The sequence below is a fragment of the Oncorhynchus keta genome, chromosome 34 (assembly GCF_023373465.1).
Source record: "Oncorhynchus keta strain PuntledgeMale-10-30-2019 chromosome 34, Oket_V2, whole genome shotgun sequence".
Taxonomy (NCBI): domain Eukaryota; kingdom Metazoa; phylum Chordata; class Actinopteri; order Salmoniformes; family Salmonidae; genus Oncorhynchus; species Oncorhynchus keta.
This window is the reverse complement of record NC_068454.1, coordinates 32,834,140-32,859,653: the sequence shown is the minus strand read 5'-3', so window position 1 is coordinate 32,859,653 and position 25,514 is coordinate 32,834,140. Positions and strand designations below refer to the sequence as shown.

At 42.5% G+C, this 25,514-nt stretch overlaps 1 protein-coding gene across 1 annotated transcript in view; it reads right to left on the bottom strand.

Moving 5' to 3' along the window:
* Positions 1-23,202, bottom strand: part of LOC118366968 (NEDD8-conjugating enzyme UBE2F) — an 89,113-nt gene extending 65,911 nt beyond the window's left edge. Inside the window, exons 1-4 of the mRNA XM_035749841.2 lie at positions 22,973-23,202; positions 17,305-17,440; positions 12,226-12,255; positions 10,274-10,339 (exon numbers count right to left, since the gene is read on the bottom strand). Of these exons, the coding sequence (XP_035605734.1) occupies positions 10,274-10,339; positions 12,226-12,255; positions 17,305-17,422 (214 nt within the window). The 5' untranslated portion in view covers positions 17,423-17,440; positions 22,973-23,202. The remainder of the gene's footprint in view (positions 1-10,273; positions 10,340-12,225; positions 12,256-17,304; positions 17,441-22,972) is intronic.
* Positions 23,203-25,514: the final 2,312 nt, after the last annotated feature.

Here is a 25,514-nt window from a genome sequence, read left to right as displayed (position 1 = left end):
AACTAACCCTCTTCACAAGGTTTACCTGAGGCGGCTAATGTTGACATGGCAGCTAACGTAAGGGATGCTGAGAAAAATGTTAGCTAAGCTGCTGAGAACAATGTTAGCGAAGCTACCGTGACCCTCGCTGTCACTTCAACGTCCACTGTAGCCTGGCGGAAGGAGAACATATAGATTTCAATGCGAATTTGCTCAAAATGATACCATTGCTAGATTTCGAAAACAACGTCATGTTCTGCAAATATTGTAGAGGGCAGAAACAGGCGGGCAGCAAGTCCTTCGTGTCAGGAAACCCGCATCTGAAAAGAGATAATGTAACAAAACATAAGATCTCGCAGCGGAATATCCAGTACAGATATCGGTCCCTGTTGAGACAGGAGAAACCATCAGGCACTGTGTCAGCAAGGCAAGTGCTGCTGTCTGAGGAGGAGAAGAGGAGGCATCTGAAATTAAAGATAAACATTGCATACTTCATTGCGAAAGAAGAACCTTTCATCAAATTTGGGCCGCTTATCAGACCACAAAAACGGAGTTGACATTAATCCCACATATGACAATGAAGATGTGCGGAGATGATTGGTAAAATTGCTGACATAATGAGAGGGCCTGTCAGCGAAGCTGAAAGCCGCAAAGCATTTTGCCATTCTAATAGACGGAGACACTGATACATCCAACAACGAATGCGATATTGTCTTCATGTGCTTGTTGGGAGATGGGAAGCCAGTCAATCTCCTGGTCAGACAGACTCTTGAGCACTCCCATGCCATTGGTAAGTTGTTTCTCTTTACAGGCTTTATTCTTGTGTAAAGTTGAATCATTATTCGTAATGGAGATAGAATTTAGTTTGTCAGAAATACTTTTGTAGAATAGTTTTTTTGTGTTGTCATTCGAGGTGTTTTGGATGCCACCAAGGCCGCATTTCGTGCTGTTTGCTCATTGGATGGTCATGGATGAGGAATTGCATCTCCTTCGGGGCAGATGGTGCCTCCGTGAACATGGGCCACAATGGGGGAGTAATTGCCCATCTGCAGAGAGAGGCAGGGGGGCATATAATTCCAATCCACTGTATGCCACAAAGATAATTTATTAGTTACAAACCTATGATTGAGTTTTATTTGCAAGCAGAGAATGTTAAACAGTGTGTGTGTGTGTGTGTGTGTGTGCTCTAAGTGCTGGAATGGTAAATACCGCAGAATTATTGTTTTCTGCTGGCACAAGAGACAGGGGGTTGAATTGTTTGGAAGATTCTGTTCTGACTTTCACAGGCTAGGGCTGGCAATACTTTCAGAAGAAAGAGCCAAAAGGTGTCTGCCGTGTACGATCTTCTGAATCTGAAATGGAAGATGTATCACTTCAGCGGAAAATCCAAACAAGAGCTCTATGTTTTCGGGCGAGAGAGCTGTGTGGATATTTGCACACCCTCTAGCGTCAAGGGCACTTGCTGGATCCCCCATGTCTACAGAGCCCTCAAAAAGTGTTCCTGCAGCATGGAAAAGACAAGGACCGTGCCACTGACAAAGGCCAGTACTCCGTTGTTCTGCAGCACATGGAGCACCTGGCCGTAGCATCAACAACAGCGGAAGTTCAAGGGCGGGCAAAGGAGGTAAGTTCTACACAGAAAATGTAATACCACAAGACTCAAATAAACTGTCAGAATCAAGTAATTGAACAGGTGACAGTTTATTTACTCACTACTTCACAGATAATACGGGAAATGGAGTATGTGTATTCTGCCATTTTCTTTCAGACATGTTTGAGGAGCTATACTTAGCATCCCCCTGCAAAGGAATGACCTGATCCTCCCCCAAGCCACATCAGACTCGAGGAAGACAGTGACCAGACTGGAAGCACTAAAGCTTAGGGCAAAAGCAGGAGGCATGCTGGAGAAGATCCAGCCCATGCTTGCTCAGCAGCAGGGTGATGAGAGGAGATTCCAGGTGTGTTAGGATGACAGCTTGTTAGGATGCAAGAGAAGTCGATGATTAAAATCGATGATTAAGACATATTCTCAGTGTGAGAATCAATGTATTCGTTGCCTAATAGAACAACGAGGAGAAGGAGGGAAATGCAGTGGAGAAGTCTTATTTAAAAAAATATATATATATATAAGACAGACAAATGCCCAGACATTTCATTGTGTGTTGGTGTGAATCTCTATGTGTGTGTGTGTGTCATTTCTGTTAAAGGGAATAACACTGAAGAGGAATCTGAAAGTCTTCAAAGACCTCACCAATGCCCAACTGAAGCAGCACATGGAGGCGGCCATCAACATCAGCGTGGATGATCTCAAAGCCAGGTTTGGTGGTTTGCTGAAGGATGAGGGTGTCCAGACCGCAGTGGAGTCTTTCAGAGTGCTAAACCCTAACACATGGCCAGACGACCAGGCCAGCCTTCTCACCTTTGAGTGGCAGGAGCTGTAGGACAAGTCCTACAGTGGCCTGTGGGAGACCATGTTGACAAAGGACCCCTACAGGCACGATTACAAGGCAGGCTAACAGTCCTGAGTGGCTATGTATGGTATCCTTCTATGTTTGATTTTGATAAGTTAAATGGTAAGAGTTTAAATGAAATTGAAAGATATCATATTTTCCCTAGAACATACTGGAGTTGGTACAGCTTATGCTGGTGCTGCCCATTTCAGCCGTCCAGTGTGAGCGAGGCTTCTCTGCGCAGAACCGGATTAAGAATTCGACAAGAAGCTGCCTTGGGGTCTCAACCAGGGAAGACCTGATGAGGATCAGCCTGGAGGGACCTTCAGTCGAGGAGTTTGATCCCACTCCTGCTGTGGACCTCTGGCTGACCTCTTAGCGTGCAAGACGGCAAACATACAAAAGCAGCTGGCCAACTGATATCCTTTGCGACTAGTAGGCATGGGTCAATGTGTGGTTTTGGTGGTATGTGCTGTTGCATAGATGTGTGCCCCTTGGTACATGCACACACACACAAGCAGTATAAATATGTATGTAATAAATTCTTTGTTACTTTAACATTTTACACTGTGCGCCTCAATTTCTGGGTGCGCCTACATTTTTTCATTTAAGAGCACATGTACTCCTTGGGGGAAAGAATTGTGTAGAGCCCTGTGATGCACTATTCATTCGGCTCGACAATAACACTCATCTCTCAAACATGGATAAAATGATCTCAAAAGGGCTGTGAACCTCACTAAACTTTGGTTTCACTCAAACTACTTTGCCACTCACAAAGCGACTCATGCTGAAACTACACTTCCAAAACGTATCGCTTGTTCACCCTGTGTATGTTACCAGCCACAAAACTGAACACCTGCTACTCTGAGCAGGCTTGATGGATCGTTTGGTGCCACTGATTGATTGGAAAAACAACCAATTATGGTCACAAGTAACCGTGCTGCCTCCACCGACCACACTGTGTTCTCCTAATGTTTGCTGCAACACAGTCATCCACAAGGAGTATCTGTCAACAGGACCCTTGGGGACAAATACTTTTTTGATACCTCTTGGTACAGAATCTGACTCAAGCTGATATTACAATATCTCAACACATACAAATCAGCAAACCTCAGACTATTATTTTCATGATTTCGAGGAAGCAGTCTGAGTGAGCAACTTCCATCCTCATTGGAATCATGCAATACTGTAGCTAAGATGAACTTCCTTCAGACACTTCTGCAAGCAGTGCAGCAGTCTCAGGAAACGAAGTATCAATGTTCAGAGTGGACTCTGCTTCCGATGATACATTTTACGCTTTGAGGGCGACAGACCCCGTAACAATGAAACTAACAGCTTCAGTCCCGCCACTGACCCGGTAACTCCAACTAGTATAACACTGTGTGATATCGCCCAAAGATATCCTCGTCTCAGTTCGCAGTTACTGAAACGGTTCCCACACGTGGACGCTGTGGAAAATGCGGGCCATGACCGTCACTAAGCATTTTGAAGCAAAAACACCAGGAGATTTGGTTGAAAGGTTACAGCCAATCTACAAACAACGCAGCTGCTGACAACTCGTACAAAGTGCACAATATTTTAGTCAGCCACCAATTGTGCAAGTTCTCCCACTTAAAAAGAAGAGACCTGTAATTTTCATCAAAGGTACACTTCAACTATGACAGACAAAATTAGAAGAAGAAAAAATCCAGAAAATCACATTGTAGGATTTTTAATGAATTTATTTGCAAATTATGGTGGAAAATAAGTATTTGGTCAATAACAAAAGTTTCTCAATACTTTGTTATATACCCTTTGTTTGCAATGAAACGTTTTCTGTAAGTCTTCACAAGGTTTTCACACAATGTTGCTGGTATTTTGGCCCATTCCTCCATGCAGATCTCCTCTAGAGCAGTGATGTTTTGGGGCTGTTGCTGGGCAACATGGACTTTCAACTCCCTCCAAAGATTTTCTATGGGGTTGAGATCTGGAGACTGGCTAGGCAATTCCAGGACCTTGAAATGCTTCTTACGAAGCCACTCCTTCGTTGCCCGGGCGGTGTGTTTGGGATCATTGTCATGCTGTAAGACCCAGCCATGTTTCATCTTCAATACCCTTGCTGATGGAAGGAGGTTTTCACTCAAAATCTCACGATACATGGCCCCATTCATTCTTTCCTTTACATGGATCAGTCGTCCTGGTCCCTTTGCAGAAAAACAGCCCCAAAGCATGTTTCCACCCCCATGCTTCACAGTAGGTATGGTGTTCTTTGGATGCAACTCAGCATTCGTTGTCCTCCAAACACGACGATTTGAGTTTACCAAAAAGTTATATTTTGGTTTCATCTGACCATATGACATTCTCCCAATCTTCTTCTGGATTATCCAAATGACAAGGTTGCCTGCTGCTAGCAAGGCATAATGCTATGATAGGCTATGATAAACTTACACAAATGCTTGTCTAGCGTTGGCTGTAAAGCATATTTAGAAAATCTGAGATGACAGGGTGATTACCAAAAGGCTAAGCTGTGTTCCAATATATTTCACTTGTGATTTTCATGAATAGGAATATTTTCTAGGAAGATTTATGTCCGTTGCGTTATGCTAAGTAGTGTCAGATGATGACATCGGTCCCGTTCACGGGTTGGGGTGTCACTACAGGTTAAAGAAGAAGTTACAGGTCTGAGAGAGCCAGAAATCTTGCTTGTTTGTAGGTGACCAAATACTTATTTTCCACCATAATTTGCAAATAAATTCATTTAAAATCCTACAATGTGATTTTCTGGAATTCTTTTCTCATTTTGTCTGTCATAGTTTAAGTGTACCTATGATGAAAATTACAGGCCTCTCATCTTTTTAAGTTGGAGAACTTGCACAATTGGTGGCTGACTAAATACTTTTTTGCCCCACTGTTCATGTATGTGCCAGACATGCACACAAACATATACAGTTGGCATTGCTGTTATGATTTTAGTTATCCTTGATGTCCTTCGCTTTTTTGTGTGTCGTTTTTGGCATTGTTGTTTGCTGTTCTGTTTTTTTTTCTCTTTAGTTCATTCTCTTGGTTGTTGGTGTAAAAGTAAAGATAAATGAATAGAAAAAGACTCAAGTTAAATACCCCAGTAAAATACTACTTGAGTAAAAGTCTAAAAGTATTTGGCTTTAAATATACTTAAGTATCAATTTCAAAATCCTTATATTAGGAAAATCTGATCTAATTTATGAACGAAGCATGTGCTTAGTGAGTCCACAAGATCAACGGCAGATGACCAGGGATGTTCTCTTGATAAGTACGTGAATTGGACCCTTTTCCTGTCAAAATGTAACAAGAACTTTTGGGTGTCAGGGAAAATGTATGGAGTAAAAGGTATATCATTTTCTTTAGGAATGCAGTGAAGTAAAAGTAGGCAAAAATATAAATAGTAAAGTACAGATACCACAAAAAAAACTACTTAAGTAGTACTTGAAAGTATTTTTACTTAAGTAGTTTACGCCACTGTCCATAGGTCATCCCTCTAGACTGTCCGAAGCTGGTGCCTTACAGCTGTAGTTATCAACTTAGGATAGTGCCCTAAGCAACACGCCACTAAGTATGACCGCCCTAGATATGACAGACAAAATGTTATGATAGAGTAATTTAACCACAAGCATGGACGTATAGAGGAAAGTCCAATTAGATGATGGTGTGGTAAGTACATTACCGTTCAATTACCGTTCAAAAGTTTGGGGTCACTTAGAAATGTCCTTGTTTGTGAAAGAAAATCAAATCTTTTGTCCATTAAAATAACACCAAATTGATCAGAAATACAGTGTAGACATTGTTAATGTTGTAAATAACTATTGTAGCTGGAAACAGATGATTTTTAATGGAATATCTACATAGGCGTACAGAGGCCCATTATCAGCAACCATCACTCCTATGTTCCAATGTCATGTTGTATTAGCTAATCCAAGTTGATCATTTTAAAAGGCTAATTGATCATTAGAAAAACCTTTTGCAATTATGTTAGCACAGCTGAAACTGTTGTCCTGATTAAAGAAGCAATAAAACTGTCCTTTAGACTACTTGAGTATCTGAGGCATCTGCATTTGTGGGTTCGATTACAGGCTCAAAACGGCAAGAAACAAAGACATTTCTTCTTTAACCTCTCTTGGGTAGGGGGCAGTATTTTCACGTCCTGATGAAAAGCATGCCCAAAGTAAACTGCCTGTTAGTCAGGCCCAGAAGCTAGGATATGCATATAATTGGTAGATTTGGAAAGAAAACACTCTAAAGTTTCTAAAACTGTTAAAATAATGTCTGAGTATAACAGAACTGATATGGCAGGCGAAAACAGCAATCTACACACAATACCCCTTAATGAAAAGCGAAAACAGATTTTTTTTAAATATATATTTACAAAAGTAGGGATAGTGTATTAATAATAAAAAATAGAAAGTATTCAGAACCTTTGCTATGAGACTCAAATTGAGCTCCGATGCATACTGTTTCCATTGATCATCCTTGAGAGGTTTCTACTACTTGATTGGAGATCTGTAGTAAATTCAACTGATTGGAAATTATTTGGAAAGGCACATACACCTGTCTATATAATGTCCCACAGCTGACAGTGCATGTCAGAGGAAAAACCAAGCCATGAAGTCGAAGGAATTGTTCGTAGAGCTCCGAAACAAGATTGTCTTGAAGCACAGATCTGGGGAAGGGTACCAAACATTTCTGCAGCATTGAAGGTCCGCAAGACCACAGTGATCTCCATCATTCTTAAAATGGAATACCTTTTGAACCACCAAGACTCTTCCTAGAAAGTGTGCATTCAGGGGAGAAGGGCCTTGGTCAGGGAGGTGGCCAAGAACCGGATGGTCACTGACAGATTTACAGAGTTCCGATGTGGAGATGGGAGAACCTGCCAGAAGAACAACCATCTCTGCAGCACTCCACCAATCAGGCCGTTATGGTAGAGTGGCCAGACAAAAGCCATTCCTCATGACAGCCCGCTTGGAGTTTGCCAAAAGGCACCTAAAGACTCTCAGACCATGAGAAACAAGATTCTCTGGTTTGAAGAAAGCAAGATTGAACTATTTGGCCTGAATGCCAAGTGTCACGTCTGAAAGAAACAGCATCATGCTGTGGGGATGGTTTTCTGCGGCAGGGACTGGCCGGCAAAGACGAATGGAGCAAAGTACAGAGAGATACTTAATGAAAACCTGCTCCAGAGCGCTCAGGACCTCAGACAGAGGCAACGTTTCACCTTCCAACAGAACAATGGCCCTAAGCATGCAGCAAGTCTCTGATTATCCTTGAGTGGCCCAGCCAGAGCTACGGACTTGAACCTGATTGAACATCTCTGAAGAGACCTGAAAATAGCTGTGCAGCAACGCTCCCCATCCAACCTGACAGAGCTTGAGAGGATCTGCAGAGAAGAATGGGAGAAACTCCCCAAATACAGGTGTGCCAAGCTTGTAGTGTCATACCCAAGAATACTCAAGGATGTAGTCACTGCCAAAGGTGCTTCAACAAAGTACTGCATAAAGGGTCGGAATACTTATGCAAATGTGATATTTCAGTTTATTATAAATTCACAAAAATGTCTAAAACCCTGTTTTTGCTTTGTCATTATGAGGTATTGTATGTAGATTGAGGGAATGTATTAAATTGTAGAATAAGGCTGTAACCTAACAAAATATGGAAAAGGTCAAAGGGTCTAAATACTATCCTTAGGCACTGTAATTCTGAGGCTGAGACTCCCAGACAGTCACTCACCTCTCTACCGGTCATTAGAGGTCAACTCCAGAGCAGGGGAGCCATGCCTTTAGTAAGTTAATACAATAGCCGGCTCAAGAGAAGAGAATACACTTGACTCAGCGTTAAAAGGGCTCAGAGAGCACCCGTGCACAAACAGACGCGCACACACACTAAAATGACTGCTCAGCATATAAAATATGCCTTTTGAGAGTGACTGGCTGAAAGCACTGCAGAAATAGAGAGGTGATAGAGAGGTGGCTCCGAAACACACCACATCCAAATTCATGACATTACCTCTTCTCTTGGGAGAAGCCGGGAGAACCTGTGGGTTTTGCCAACAATCACCTGTGTAGTAGAAACTCGAAGGATAATTTATCTACGGGTCATTCCGCAATTAATCACCATTATCATTCCCACAGGCTGTGAATTGAAAGAGAGTCAACTGCTGGGGCTGGGCGGTCCTCTCAATCGTGCTCTGGGGCACTGACACAGACTGTGAATGAGGAGCTAGTATTAGAGGGCTTTTCACACTGCATGATCTTAGCCCTGGGCTTTGTGCAGAGCAGATTATTTAGGTGCTCCCAATCGGAATCTTTTCAACCAAAAACTTCATAGACCTCGAGGAGTGCGGGCCTGACAGCATAGGGACATTTTGGATCTTGTCGTACCAAAGTACAGCATGAAGGTAATTGTTAAATCACCCCTCGAACAGGGACTATGGAGGCACCTCAATGTTACAACCCATGCAAGGTATTGAGGAGCTTGGTTCTAAAACAGTTCAGTTGGTGAAATGAGATGCTATCCACTATCTCCATGCTAGATTAAGCTCTAACAGAGTTGAGCATTACAGGTGCCCCCTGCTGACACGGAGATATTACTGAAATAGTAAAGGCTCTCTTTAAAAACAAAAAAGGTCTGAGAAAAAAAAATGCAGCAGATGTGAGGAAAGTGGCAAAACATTACAAATGCACTGCATTAAACATGCATGTTGCTGTGCCCATCCTCCTGAGCCTGGACAGGGCAGGCTAAACGCATGGGGCAGATAGCCAAGTCTCCTGGCTCCACAGAGGGAGAACAACAGCTATCCTGTCCCCAGTTCCTACTACTCACTCCCCAGCTAAACCACACTGCCCTCTGTGACCTCCAAACAGGCTGTCTTTGAATACTCCAGAACAACACTGCTCTAATGGTGACAACCAACAGCGCAGTATCAGAGAATCTGCTGATACTGCACTTTATGAAGGCTAAAGGAAGGAACTGAGCTCATTTAGCAAGAGAATAAATGAGGTGCACATACCTGGAGAAGGGTGGGTGTGTGCGTGATGAAATTCACACAAGCAGGCACACACACAGAGTTAGGAGAACAAAGTCTCCTAAGGCATGAATAATTCCAGGCTGCTCCAGTAACAGTACGTCTTCAGACTACAGTATACAGGGCAGGTATGCACTAGGCAGCGCTCTAAGACAGGACCTGCCTGGGGAATAATGATGGCTGCCTGCCTGCCATCCTGCTGGAGACAGCCTGCATTTAAATACAGGGAACAACCACTTAGGCTAGAACAGGACGTGCTGTCACAGACGTGATCCAGGACTCTCAATTACCTTCCTGAGAAGCAGAACTTTTGCCTGGAGAGCAGTTCTCAATAGGGGACTATAGAATACTCAATAATAAGTTTGTACTGGTACAGCTTGTCATTGGTGTGAGCTACAACTTTGGATAATGGTGACAATAGTCAGAAAGAACAGCACATGATTTTATTTTTATCAGTGTGATACTCAGCTGGCATGGAGTTTATGCCCTTTAAAAGCACTGCAGTCTGCAGCAATTAGAGAAATCGCTGATGTAGTCCATCTTAGACTTGACCTCCTGACCTCACTGATCCAGTTTAACTCTCAGAGGAGGTCAACGGTTTGGAGAATACAATTACTTAAGCGCTGCCACTTATTAAGAGCCTACTTCTAAAGGTTGACTGAAGGGATTAGAAACAGCTTCCAGACTGTTATCATACCTTACTATCCTAGTAACTAGCTCACTGCACACTTGTTTTATACAATTGTTATTTATGTAGGTCTACATACACACAGGTTGGCTATTAGTGAGATGGGGGCTGGTGGGGTCTTACCTGGAGAGACAGCCAGCTGAAAGTGATGTAGCTTGTTCTCATCAGGGAAGCTGGCTTTACACGTACCTAAGGTGGGGAGAGAGAGGATAAGGGCATATCTCTCAGTTGTTATTAGCCAACATTTACATTTGAATTGATATTTTCTGGGAAATGTACATAGTTATCTTAATTATTTTTTAATCTATGTGTACATTATAAATCTTGGTCTACACTATCTTTGTTATCTCTATGTTATGATAACACAGTACCGGTCAAACATTTTAGAACACCTACTCATTCAAGGGTTTTTCTTCATTTTTACTATTTTCTACATTGTAGAATAATAGTGAAGACATCAAAACTATCAAATAACTTATGTAATAATGTAGTAACCAAAAGTATTGAACAAATCCAAATAAATTTTATAATTGAGATTCTTCAAATTGCCACCCTTTGTGCACTGCTGTCATCAAGGCATTCTTGGCATTCCCTCAACCAGCTTCACCTGGAATGCTTTTCCAACAGTCTTGAAGGAGTTCCCACATATGCTGAGCACTTGTTAGCTGCCTTTCCTTCACTCTGAGGTCCGACTCATCCCAAACCATCTCAATTTGGTTGAGGTCTGGGAATTGTGGAGGCCAGGTCATCTGACGCAGCACTCCATCACTCTCCTTATTGGTCACATAGCCCTTACACAGCCCGGAGGTGTGTTGGGTCATTGTCCTGTTGAAAAACAAATGATAATGGGACCAAACCAGATGGGATGGCGTATCACTGCAGAATGCTGTGGTAAACCTGCTGGTTAAGTGTACCTTGAATTCTAAATAAAATCACTGACAGTGTCACCAGCAAAGCACCCCCACACCTTCTCCTCCATGCTTCAGCGGGAACCACATATGCAGAGATCATCCGTTCACCCACACAGTGTCTCACAAAGACACAGCAGTTGGAACCAAAAATGTCTAATTTCGACTCCAGACCAAAGGACACATTTCCCCGGGCTAATGTCCATTGTGTTTCTTGGACCAAACAAGTCTCTTCAGTTGTGGTTTCTTTGCAGCAATTCAACCATGAAGGCCTGAGTGTCACAGTCTTCTCTGAACAGTTGATGTTGAGATGTGTCTGTTACTTGAACTCTGAAGAATTTATTTGGGCTGCAATTTCTGAGGCTAGTAACTCTAATGAACGTATCCTCTGCAGCAGAGGAAACTCTGGGTCTTCCATTCCTGTGGCGGTCCTCATGACAGCCAGTTTCATCATAGCGCTTGATGGTTTTTGCAGATGCACTTGAAGAAACTTTCAAAGTTCTTGAAATTTTCTGTAATTACTGACCTTCTCTTTGCTTATTTGAGATGTCTTGCCATTATATAGACTTAGTCTTTTACCAAATAGGGCTATCTACTTTGTCACAACAAAACTGATTGGCTCAAACGCATTAAGAAATTCCATAAATTAACTTTTAATAGGACGCAACATTAATTGAAATGCATTCCAGATGACTACCTCATGAAGCTGGTTGAGAGAGAACGCCAAGAGTGTGCAAAGCTTTCATCAAGGCAAAGGATGGCTATTTGAAGAATCTCAAATATATTTGAATTTGTTTAACACTTTTTTGGTTACTACATGATTCCATGTGTTATTTTATAGTTTTGACGTCTTTACTATTATTATACAATGTAGAAAATAGTAAAAATAAAGAAAAACCCTTTGATGTTCTAAAACATTTGACCGGTGGTGTATATATCAATGGAGCACTGTATTTGGCTACAAAAGTAAGAAGTAACTGGTCTATGATCATCATCCATTTTCCAGTGGCTCTTAATCTCCCCCTGGTGTTCAGACAGGAGCACTACAGCCGAGCCATCCACCGCTGCCTGCAACTGACTCTTCAGTTACTAATGAGCCATGGGAACATCAAACACATCATTCACATGAATCCGCAACTTTTTTTATGTTGCACTGCATACACTTACTAGGAAGGTTGGCTTCAAGTTCTGCAACTTCTGCAATATGAGAGAGAGAGAGAGAGACACACGTCAGACTAAAACTAAGAATCCTGATTGTGTGGGTAGCTAGGAGAGCGCAGTCAGTGGTGTGCACCAAATCCTAAGGGAACAACATCATATCCCACGCTCCCTTACCTTCTCTCTCAGCCCTGTGTTGTTGGAATGCTACAAACTTACTAGACACCCCTGCAAAAAAAGTTACCTTATCATTCATAGGCTGAATGTATGACTGAAACAAATATTATGAAATGGTAGCTACAGTAATTATCTCATAAATCAGGTTGTAAATGAATCAAAACAAAGACAATATGATTGATAAACCTGCGGACAGTTCAGCAAATAATTTGTACCACAGTCAGTTTGTCTACAGTTTCAAGTTAATGTCACAGGCATTTCACTGTACTTGTGTACTTCTCGCAAACTCCAAATCCAAAAATACAGTAATCAATATAGGACTAAACATTAGAAAAAACAAAACAAGCAATAAAAATAAGAACACAAGTAAGTATATACAGGGTCAGTTCCAGAACCATAATTACAATGGACAGGGACACTGGAGTGATGGAGGGAGATGTACAGTACAGTGGTGAGGTGACTAGGCATCAGTATATACTGTATGATAAACAGAGTAGCAGCAGTGTATATGATGATTGTATGAAAAGTTGAGTATAAATGTAAACTCATCAAAAAAAGGAACGTCCTCTCACTGTCAACTGCGCTTATTTTCAGAAAACCTAACATCTGTAGATATTTCTATGAACATAAGATTCGACAACTGAGACAAACTGAACAAGTTCCAGAGACATGTGACTAACAGAAATGGAATAATGTGTCCCTGAACAAAGGGGGGTCCAAATCAAAAGTAAGTCAGTATCTGGTGTGGCCACCAGCTGCATTAAGTACTGCAGTGCATCTCCTCCTCATGGACTGCCCCAGATTTGCCCGTTCTTGCTGTGAGATGTTACCAAGGCACCTGCAAGTTCCCAGACATTTCTGTGTGGAGGGGGGCTAGCCCTAGCCCTCCCTCACCCTCCGATCCAACAGGTTCCAGACGTTCTCAATGGGAGAACTCTCTTGAGTGCCGGGCTCTCCGCTGGCCATAGCAGATCACTGACAGAATGAGCAGTATGGCTGGTGGCATTGTAATGCTGGAGGGTCATGTCAGGATGAGCCTAGATGAGCCTGCAGGAAGGGAACCACATGAGGGAGGAGGATGTCTTCCCTGTAATGCACAGCATTGAGATGGCCTGCAATGACAACAAGCTCAGTCCGATGATGCTGCGACACACCACCAAAATCTGGACCCCTACAAATCAGCCGGGCTAGACAATCTGGACACTTTCTTTCTAAAGATTATCTGCCGAAATTGTTGCCACCCCTATTACTAGCCTGTTCAACCTCTCTTTCGTGTCGTCTGAGATTCCCAAAGATTGGAAAGCAGCTGCGGTCATCCCCCTCTTCAAAGGGGGGGGACACTCTTGACATACTGCTACAGACCTATATCTATATACCCTGCCTTTCTATGGTCTTCGAAAGCCAAGTCAACAAATTGATGACCGACCATTTCGAATTTCACCATACCTTCTCTGCTATGCAATCTGGTTTCAGAGCTGGTCATGGGTGCACCTCAGCCACGCTCAAGGTCCTAAACGATATCATAACCGCCATCGATAAGAAACATTATTGTGCAGCCGTATTCATTGATCTGGCCAAGGCTTTCGCCTCTGTCAATCACCGCAGACTCGACAGCCTTGGTTTCTCAAATGATTGCCTCGCCTGGTTCACCAACTACTTCTCTGATAGAGTTCAGTGTGTCAAATCGGAGGGTCTGCTGTCCGGACCTCCGGCAGTCTCTATGGGGGTGCCACAGGATTCAATTCTTGGACCGACTCTCTTCTCTGTATACATCAATGATGTCACTCTTGCTGCTGGTGAGTCTCTGATCCACCTCTACACAGACAACACCATTCTGTATACTTCTGGCCCTTCTTTGGACACTGTGTTAACAACCCTCCAGGGAAGCATCAATGCCATACAACTCTCCTTCCGTGGCCTCCAGTTGCTCTTAAATACAAGTAAAACTAAATGCATGCTCTTCAACCGATCGCTGCCTGCACCTGCCCGCCTGTCCAACATCACTACTCTGGACGGCTCTGACTTAGAATGCGTGGACAACTACATATACCTAGGTGTCTGGTTAGACTGTAAACTCTCCTTCCAGACCCACGTCAAACATCTCCAATCCAAAGTTAAATCTAGAATTGGCTTCCTATTTCGCAACAAAGCATCCTTCACTCATGCTGCCAAACATACCCTTGTAAAACTGACCATCCTACCAATCCTCGACTTCAGCAATGTCATTTACAAAATAGCCTCCAATACCCTACTCAACAAATTGGATGCAGTCTATCACAGTGCCATCCGTTTTGTCACCAAACCCCCATATACTACCAACCATTGCGACCTGTATGCTCTCGTTGGCTGGCCCTCGCTTCATACTCGTCGCCAAACCCACTGGCTCCATGTCATCTACAAGACCCTGCTAGGTAAAGTTCCCCCTTATCTCAGCTCGCTGGTCACCATAGCATCACCCACCTGTAGCACGCGCTCCAGCAGCTATATCTCTCTGGTCACCCCCAAAACCAATTATTTCTTTGGACGCCTCTCCTTCCAGTTCTCTGCTGCCAATGACTGGAACGAACTACAAAAATCTCTGAAACTGGAAACACTTATCTCCCTCACTAGCTTTAAGCACCAACTGTCAGAGCAGTTCACATATTACTGTACCTGTACATAGCCCACCTATAATTTAGCCCAAACAACTACCTCTTTCCCTTCCCTATTTATTTATTTTGCTCCTTTGCACCCCATTATTTTTATTTCTACTTTGCACATTCTTCCACTGCAAATCTACCATTCCAGTGTTTTACTTGCTATATTATATTTACTTTGCCACCATGGCCTTTTTTTGCCTTTACCTCCCTTATCTCACCTCATTTGCTCACATCGTATATAGACTTGTTTATACTGTATTATTGACTGTATGTTTGTTTTACTCCATGTGTAACTCTGTGTCGTTGTATGTGTCGAACTGCTTTTCTTTATCTTGGCCAGGTCGCAATTGTAAATGAGAACTTGTTCTCAACTTGCCTACCTGGTTAAATACAAAAAAATAAAAAACGCTTGCGCACGCGACACATGCGGTGTGGTCAGCCCATTAGGCGTGTCACAGTTCGGACATTGCAATTTATTGCCCTGGCCACATCTGCAGTCCTCATGCCTCCTTGCAGCATGCCTACGGCACGTTCACGCAGATGAGCAGAGACCCTGGGCATCTTTCTTTTTGTGTTTTTCTGAGTCGGTAGAAAGGCCTCTTTAGTGTCCTACGTTTTCATAACTGTGACCTTAATTGCCTACCGTCTGTAGGCTGTTAGTGCCTTAACGACCGCTCCACAGGTGCATGTTCATTAATTGTTTATGGCGCATTGAACAAGCATGGGAAACAGTGTTTAAACCCTTTACAATGAGCATGTGTGAAGTTATTTGGATTTTTACAAATTATCTTTGAAAGACCGGGTCCTAAAAAGGGGGCCGTTTCTTTTTTTGCTGAGTTTATGTGTGTGTGAGCAAATTATGGAATGAGTGCTTGTATGTGTGTTGGAGTGTCAGTGTGTGTGTAGGGCCCTGAGAATGTGCATAGAGACAGTGCAAAAAAAGTAAATAAATACAAGGGTCAACTCAGATGACTGTACAGTAACTGTAACCTCAACCTCACTAGGGAGTCCTGTGGGGAGAGAAGGGGTTACTCTTTTGTGTTGCCCTTTCCTTACCATCTCTGCCGGTGCTGAGGTGAGAAGTAACTTATCTTGCTCTAGGTACAGCTTAGGAGCTTCGATACAGTGCTGTGCAAGCAATATTAAAACAATAAATCATGACAGAATTGTGAATGGACTGTCTGTACTACATATGTATTATGAATGGGTACTGGGCTATTTCCACCAATTCAATTCATTGGACTGACGCAGTTTCAGCTCCACACCTTTACAGAAAGAAAAGCATGTTCCCTCCCTCAGAGGGAGTATTGGACTGTGTACTTTGTGGCAAACTGCCTTCAGTGGATGTTAGGGTGAATGATTAAAAGAGGATAAACTTTGGACATTATGCCCCAGTGGTAAGACACAAAACAGTAATAGCTACAGACAAAGAGGTGGAGAAGGAGGGAGGTGGAGAAAGAGGAGGGAGGACACATGCGAATCTGTCAGGGAGTCTAGAGGAGCGGATGACGACGAAGCTACATCCGGACAGTGTTCCTGTTCTGCTAACGTTCAAAGCCCACCTCCTCAATCACGAGACAGAGAGGCACAACCAGAGATGTTTGACTCTAGCTAGCTATTCAGGAAACTCTAGAGGAAGTGGTAAAATGTGACCTTGCGACGGTATCGGCTCTGCACTGTGTAGGCTAAGAGCATCCAAACATAACAGACAACTCAAATGACAGAGAGAATTTGACAACTCTTTCTGCCCTTGAGGGGGAATTTGTCTTGACCAACACAGGAAATTAACAAAAAGAATAAAAGCCATTAATGTAACTCAAAGAAAGAAAAAAACAATACTTGGAGGAATCACAGAGAAGAGACTGATGAAAGAACATCCACAGTGACTGAACAGAAAGACATCCATTCTCCTTTGCATTAGATGGGCTTCTGACCTTGAATTTGAATGGATTTTTAAAGAAAGCAGAACTACAGAGCTTGAAACAGAACATGGAGTGTTGAGGAATAAAATTAGAGGAGATTGGTCAAGGACAGACAATTAAGGGACTGGGATGGTGAGACTATAGAGAAGAAGAGTGAGCAAGAGGAATACAGGGATCAAAATGTAAAGAACTGAAGACAGTATGAAAAGATTAAAAAAGAAAGACAGACAGATTTGAATTTCTTTGAAATTCATGAGAAGAGCATTAGGTTCACCCAGATGCTAGAAGTCTGAAAAGACTAACTGGAGGAGATGGGTAGATACATTTATAGAAGGTCATGTGTGTTGTACCTTTGATGAGCAGCCGGTCCCTGATAGAGACCCTGTGAGAGGAGTCGGAGGGGCCCCCAGGGGCCCTGCCAGTCTTCACTCCCTCGTCCCTCTTCAGTTTACTGGCCAACGTCAGCATGGCTACCCTACGCTCTCTCTTGAAAACACACAATAACAGCAGTGGATCAGTGTGTGACATGATGCATAAGAGACAGGGATGTAGTGATATTACAATAAAATATGACCAATTCATAATAGTAGTAGGCTATAGACAACATGAAAGGAGAAATAAAAGAACGAAATAAGCACTCAAAACCCTGAATACACTTCCCTTTGCTTGATGTTCACATTACATGAAGTGAGGTCTTGCCAGAGCATGTACAGGTGCTAACTGCTACCCACAAAGCCCTTTGTCCCACCAGCGTGTGGCTGGGTGTGTTAGTTGTGGCTTCTTTTCCACTGGGCCTGCAGGGGACTTGGGACACTTAGCACCCCTGGGACTCAAAAAGTCACTGCATCCCCCAAAAGCCACTGCAGCAACAAAGTTGCCGAGAACAGCAGTGGCTGCTCAATCACATAACCTGATGACTTATTCATGCACCTGCAACATTCACTGTCGATAGGAACTACATGTGATGTGAAACATGTCTGATAGGTGTGCCACTGCGCCAGTCTAACGGAATTAATCCAAAAATCACTTAGCTTGGCCACCGGCAGCCAGAACCCAAGTCAGCTACTTGATGTTAACACTCATGCGAGACCACAAAATCAGTGGTATTCAGTTATAACAAGACTTCTTTGTGGAGCTACCTTCCATTGTACTTTCGCCAGTGCTGTTGCTTAGCCTACATAGAGTTTGACAGTTTAATAGTGATTAGTCATTTAAGTCAGAGTTAATTCAAGCATTACTCTAAAACACAAAGACCATGTCTGATAGCTCCTCTGTGTGTTTTAATGGGCTGAACTTCTCCTCAATCACTTCCCTAGGCTACATTCTACCACCACAGAGAAGAGACCAACCAACCAGCACTTGACCTTCAGCCAACAGAAACACTGTTGTCCAAAAGAACAACTCTAGCTAACAACTTACACCTTGCATTCCCTTTAGGTGTGCAGTTGGATATGGGCTAGGTGTAAGCAATGTCCAAGTGGCTTGGGCAGGAGGCAGGCTAGGGTAAAGGCATAGAGGTTAGGTGTTGTTTTCAAACCAAGTACCAACAGTAACCATTTCCCAAGTCAGTCCTTATGGACCCAGATTCGTCCTAGTCTAATTCATGTTTGTCCCAGACATAACAGAAAACGACATAACTGCTTAAAAACATTAAGGGGAGAGGTAGTATTAACTTCCCAGCTGTTCCCGCCTTTGATCACAATGAGTAGACTAATCCCAGCCAGGCTAATTAAGAGGAAATAATAAAGAGTTTACACTGTAGTTAGAAAAGTAACATTTGCATTCCTGAAACATTATTTTGTTGAAATATAATTAAAGAAATTAAACTAATTGATCGCACCGAACTCACATAATCATCCATCCATCCATCTATATAATATAATATATATATAACCCAACATCCGATTTGGACCATTGGTCTAATTCTTCCCAACAATGAGGATTCTAATAAAATCATCAAAAGCTGCCAACGGACCCCACACCAATCCCACCCCAACAACCTGTATACAGTATCAGTTATGTCTCCGTGTCATCCTTCGTAATGTAATCCATGTGAAGTTGGTGATGTTATATTTCCCGTTTGGAGAAATTAGCCATTGAAGTCGATTGCATTATTTAACGTAAATGTGTTAAATAAAACAGTGTGTTCGGCCAGCCTTTTCCTGTAGTCTACGATCAGCTACGTAGTCTTGCTCTCATTGAGCAAGAGGTTGTTGTCCTGGCACCACACTGACAGTTAGTTCTCCGACATCCTCCCTATAGGTTGTCTCATCGTTGTCGGTGATCAGGCCTGTTGTGTCGTCAGCAAACTTAATGATGGTGTTGGAGTCGTGTTTCGCCACGCCAAGTCGTGGGTGAATAGGGAATACAGGCGGGGACTAAGTACACACCCCTGAGGGGCCCCAGTGTTAAGGATCAACGTGGCAGATGTGTTGTTGCCTACTCTTACCACCTGGGAGTGGCCTGTCAGGAAGTCCACGATCCCACGATCCAGTTGCAGAGGGAGGTGTTTAGTTCCAGGGTCCTTAGCTTAGTGGGCACTATGGTGTTGAACGCTGAGCTGTAGTCAATGAACAGCATTCTCACATAGGTGTTCCTTTTGTCCAGGTGAGAAAGGGCAGTGTGGAATGTGATTGAGATTGCGTCATCTGTGGATCTGTTGGGGCGGTATGCGAATTGGAGTGGGTCTAAGGTGTCCTGGGGGGGATGCTGTTGATGTGAGCCATGACCAGCCTTTCAAAGCACTTCATGGCTACTGACGTGAGTGCCACTGGCGGTAGTCATTTCGGCAGGTTAGCTTCGCTTCCTTGGGCACAGGGACTATGGTGGTCTGCTTGAAACATGTAGGTATTACAGACTCGGTAAGGGAGAAGTCGAAAAGGTCAGTGAAGACACCTGACAGTTGGTCTTCACATGCTTTGAGTACACGTCCTGGTAATCCCTCTGGCCCAGCGGCTTTGTGAATGTTGACCTGTTTAAAGGTTGTTTTTTTTACACAAATTTGCAAAGAAAATATTGTGATCCATTTAATAAACACAGGAAACCACTTTCACACTGATTTATGGTAAATGATGTCAGCAACTTCAATGGCTCATTTCTCTAATGGGGGGGGGATAAAAATAAATAAAAACATTTAAATCACGAGGAATACACTTCAAAGGATGAAAAAGCTATACTTCAAGCTGGAGCTCCAAACGACTTGTCAGATACAGAGAAATAATACTGTCGTGGTTGTTGGGGTGGGATTGGCATGGTGTGTGAGGGGGACCATGGGTGGCTTTGGACCATTTTATTGGCTACCACACATTTTACTCAATGGCAGGAAGAAGTTTGGTCCATATTGGATGTTGAGTACTATATTTGTCGAATATTATGCGAATCCTATAATTTAAAAGGGCTAAAAGGTGTCCAATGCTCCAAAAATCCAACTCCACCCACGAGCTTAGATCAATTGAGGGAAGCTTGTATGGGCCTTTGGACTCTTGACTTTAATCAGCTTGTTTACTGTGTTCTCAGTAGTCAGCTCAGTCTTACAATGAGAAGATGGTTGGCATGATGCAGGTTTAAAACACTGTCAACAGACCTGGATGCACTGTTATTTAGGGCCATTGAGGAGCTGTGTTGCTGAAATCCCCCCAAAATGCTTGGCAGCAGACTACAAACTGTCGGGGGTGATGCAGCACAGAAGCACAACAATACAGCGGCTCAGTGACCAACTTGTCATTTCTGTATGAGTCATTCGCCCGCTATGAGACTGGCCATCCTGATAGGGTTATTCTCTTAGTGGATGTCATATTTGGCTAGGACTACTACCCGGGTTAATTAAAATAGTTCAGCTTGATTTGAAGAATCACTGACTGACTAGCCTACTCAGTTTCAAACAAAGGAATGTGTCTGAATCGGCATGCATTCATGCTGCACTAAGAACTGCAGTCAAGTCCGTTCTTGAACAAGTTCAAGGCAGAGTTTATACCAGACTATGATGAAGTTGTTTCAATCCATCAAATCATCCTTGTTCTGAATGTAAAAGGAACAAAAACCACCAGGCCTGGGATGTCTGCACCTGAACCAGAAAATCATTCCCAAAATCTTAAAATGAATAGGCCCTGCCGCACTAGGCTGCCTGTGCCTATGTAGAGCGAGTGCTTGTGTTTATAGGAGTGACAGAGGCCTAGGTATCAGATATCAGTGTGTCCATGAAATGTGCCAAGTATGACCCCCACCTGCTTCAGCTGTCACTGCCTGCATGCCAGCACTACAGGGCAGGCTCACGTACTGTAGCTTTGTCCCCCGACAAGGGATTCTGTTGTTGGGACATTGGGCATGTAAAAATGGCTTGGTGGAGCCATCTGAGCGGTTGGCTATAGATTCCCTTACCTGCTAGTGACTTAATGCTGATTGACTACATTTCTGACTCACTACAGGTTGTCCGGCAAGAACAAGGCAGATGTTCCATATCCAGAGTTTTATTCTCACCACCACACAGTTGTACACACATACAACAAAGAAGTAATCTTGTGGTTCTATAAAAGGAAAGAAAAAACCCACATTAATGGAAGCTAATACAACTGGATCTACACATAGCCAACGATCTGTATCGGCCCAATGTCCCATCAAAATCTCTCGTTGCGGCACGAAGCTAGCTCAAAGTGCAGTCTGCACAGAGCCTACATTTAGGCCTAACTTAAAAGCCACTTGTCCTAGCTATGTTAACAGACAGACAATGTAAGCAATTCCACAGCATGTTCACAATAGATTGGTTGTTAATTTCCCATAGCACAGCTACCAGTGTCTTTATTTCTTAATTTCATTGCATTGTACTTACTTTCCGGTTGGTCCTTTTGCAGGTAGGAATGTGAGACAATATATCGACAGGAAAGTAGAATGAAATACAATTTTCAAAGTACTGGCAGTGCTTTCAGATTTCTATCACCTGAAGCATGGGCAAAAGAAGAAAATACATGCACGCCACATAAGGATACTTGCCAGGTTTAAATGGGTCTGCACAAGCTTCAGGTGATAGAAATCTGAAAGCACTACCAGCACCTTGAAAAGTTGATTGAATTATACTTTCCCGTGGAAACCACAGACAACAGGTAAAGTAAGATAAAATATCATTGTATTCAACATTCTGGTTTGTAGAGATAGTGCAAGGAAACGTTTGCCTGTTCCTAGCACTCATTTATGTCAGACGTTGAATCCAATAAAATTCACCTTTGGGTCTCCAGGCTACTAGTTTCTCAGCTATATGAAAGCAGGGCAGAGCTGCACTGCACCAAGGCAGGCAGTCAACAAGCGAAGACTCCCCATATAGTTATGTAATGCCAGGATTAGGATGCTTTTGACAAATAAACAATAAGTGAAACTCAGGACTTAGTTAGGGTGTGGCAAGCAAGGAAGGCGATACTTGCACAGATAGCTAAAGCATAGCTAGTTAACACAGCAAGAAAACCCTGATACATAACGTTAACTAAGATTAGTTGTGACATCAGTGTAGTAAACACATTTAGCTAACGTTAACTAGCTAACTTTATACAATGTTTCCTGTGTAGTAGCTAAAGTTAGCTACTGTAGTGCTAAAAATGCAATGACATCACATATGAAGCTAACTAGGTAGCTAGACAAGTAAATATTTAGGAAGCTACTTATTTAATCACTCCCGCAATCTAGTTAGCTATGGGTTTAGTTTAGCTAGCTAACTTTAGTAAGCTACATACCAACATAGTAGAGTAGTTAAGATGTTAACGTTAGCCGCTAGAAACCTAGGTAGGTAGCAGGAAACGTAGCTACCAACTGGCTTGCCAACGTTAGCTATCGAAATATGCACTAACTTTCAGTGTTACAATGTTAGACTGGGATGACAACTGGAGCGATTCATAAAAACACACCTAAGGGTGATAGCTATGTTTCTACCATATATATCTAGTTATATAGCTATTGTTTTTATCGAATGAAATGTCACTTGGCTTGCTAGCAAGCTAGGCGAACATGCTAGCTAATGTCTGCCCCGTTGTTTACCTGCTGTCTCAGAGAAACGCTCCCTCTACACCATAATCAACGACACTCGGAATCAAGCCTCTTGCTGCACCTGCAGCGACAGATTAAAACTGGATTTCCGTCGCCAAACAACCTCTCAAATATATAATGAGAAATGTTAATACTGAAATGTAAAAAAGCTGACAATCAGTTGTAACAACTCCGCTGCCGGTGTCATTAACGGAAGTGCAGGGATTGTTCCGTTAAGTTATTGTTGTCCGGCCAAATATCAAATAAAACATGTGTTCCGCTAGACAAATAAAATGAAATAGACAACACAGTTGGGCAAAATATGTAACACATCATTATTATGTTATGTAGACAACACAATATTTTATTGTTTTTTTAAATGGTAAGGTGATTATTTGTTGGAAAAATATGCCAGCATGTTCATCATGGCTTTATCTCACAATATGTTGTCATTTGAAGCACATATGCTCATATGCTTAAAGAGACGGTGCATAAAACATGAAAACACAGAAACGACACAATATAATTAATTCAAAGTGCTTTAGCTAAACATTTAAAGTGAAAGTGCAATATACTGTATACTCGAGGGACCAAAATACTATCTATTACACAGCCTAATGGCAGTTGGAATAAAATAGTCTATATAGCTATCCGTTTTAATTTACTTTGAAGAAGTCTCTTTCCTCTTGTCCGGCTGCTGTTGTGACTGAATTTTGAATGAAGATGATGAGTACTGTCCTGTAAAATGCTTTCAAGTTTTAGGAGGATGAGTTTTGTGTACAGATTGGTAGCTGATTCTTGATCTATACCAATTATCCTTACCACTGTCCTTATCAAGCGCTGAAGCTTGACTTGGTCTTGCACTCGCATGTTTAAAAACATGCATATCGGACCAAAGGACAGCACACTCTGTTTTTATTTCACCTTTATTTAACTAGGCAAGTCAGTTATTTACAATGACGGTCTACCAAAAGGCAAAAGGCCTCCTGCAGGGATGGGGGCTGGGATTAAAAATAAAAAATGTAATAAAATTATAGGACAAAACACATTTCACGACAACAGAGACACCACAACATTACATAAAGAGAAGACTAAGACAACAACATAGGATGGCAGCAACACATGAAAACACAGCATGGTAGCAACACAACATGACAACAACATGGTAGCAACACAACATGGCAGCAACATGGTAGCAGCACAAAACATGGTACAAACATTATTGGTTACAGACAATACAATACATCATGCGAAGCAGCCACAACTGTCCGTAAGAGTGTCCATGATTGAGTCTTGTCTTTGAATGAAGAGATGGAGATAAAACAGTCCAGTTTGAGTGTTTTTTGCAGCTCGTTCCAGTCGCTAGCTGCAGAGAACTGAAAAAAGAAGTGACCCAGGGATGTGTGTGCTTTGGGGACCTTTAACAGAATGTGACTGGCAGAACGGGTGTTGTATGTGGAGGATGAGGGCTGCAGAAGGTATCTCAGATAGAGGGTTGTGAGGCCTAAGATGGTTTCATAACCCTGCAGGACAGATTTATAGAACATTTGTAAGACATGGCAGTCGACTTTATAATGGTTCAGTTTGTGTTAAAAAAACATTGTTGCAATTTCTTCATCTTTGCAAAGGCACAGTCATTTAATTTCAGTTTATTGTCTATTTCAATTCCCAAGTACTTATAGGTGGTCACTCTATTGACTGAATCCCCATTGATCTTCGTAGAGGGTAGTGGAGTTTTGTTTAATCTGAAATCAATTTCCTTCTCTTTTGTTTTCTTAACGTTTATTTCAAGAAAGTTATCTGCGCATCACTAGACACATTTTGCAGTTTCTCTGTCAAAACATTGAACAGAGGCCTGGTCTGGGTGGAGGAAACCCACAACAGCGGTGTCATCTGTATATTAAAAGAAATGTGTGGGCTGTGTCGTTTGAGTACAGGCTGTACTGTATCGGTGAAAGTGCACAACCTTGAGGGGCTCCCGTGTTCACCGTTCTAGATGTAGAGAAGGCGGAGATAAACTTTACTTGTTGAGTATGGTTCACAAGGAAACCCCACCAGTAAGTGGGGTTGGATGGTGTTAAACAAGCTATTGAAGTCAATTAATAACATTTTCATTAGGCTATTTGCCTTTTTTAACTAAGCAATAAGACCAGAGGAGGTTTGGTATATGGCCAATATACCACGGCTAAGGGCTGTTCTTATACACAATGCAATGCGGAGTGCTAGAACACAGCCCTAAGCAGTGGTATATTGGCCATATATCACAAACCCTTTGGTTCAAGCCCTGAATGCTGATTGTCTGAAAGCCATTGTAAATCAGACCGTATACCACAGGGATGACAAAACATTTATTTGTACTGCTCTAATTACGTTGGTAACCAGTTTATAATAGCAATAAGGCACCTCAGGGTTTGTGGTATATGGTAAATATACCAAGGCTAAGTGTAAGGACCGACGCTGAAGATGAGAAGTAAGTACAGGGAGTGATGGAAAACGGACATCAAACAAAACAAGAACGGCGTCTGGATGGGGGGAACAAAACAACATTACGACA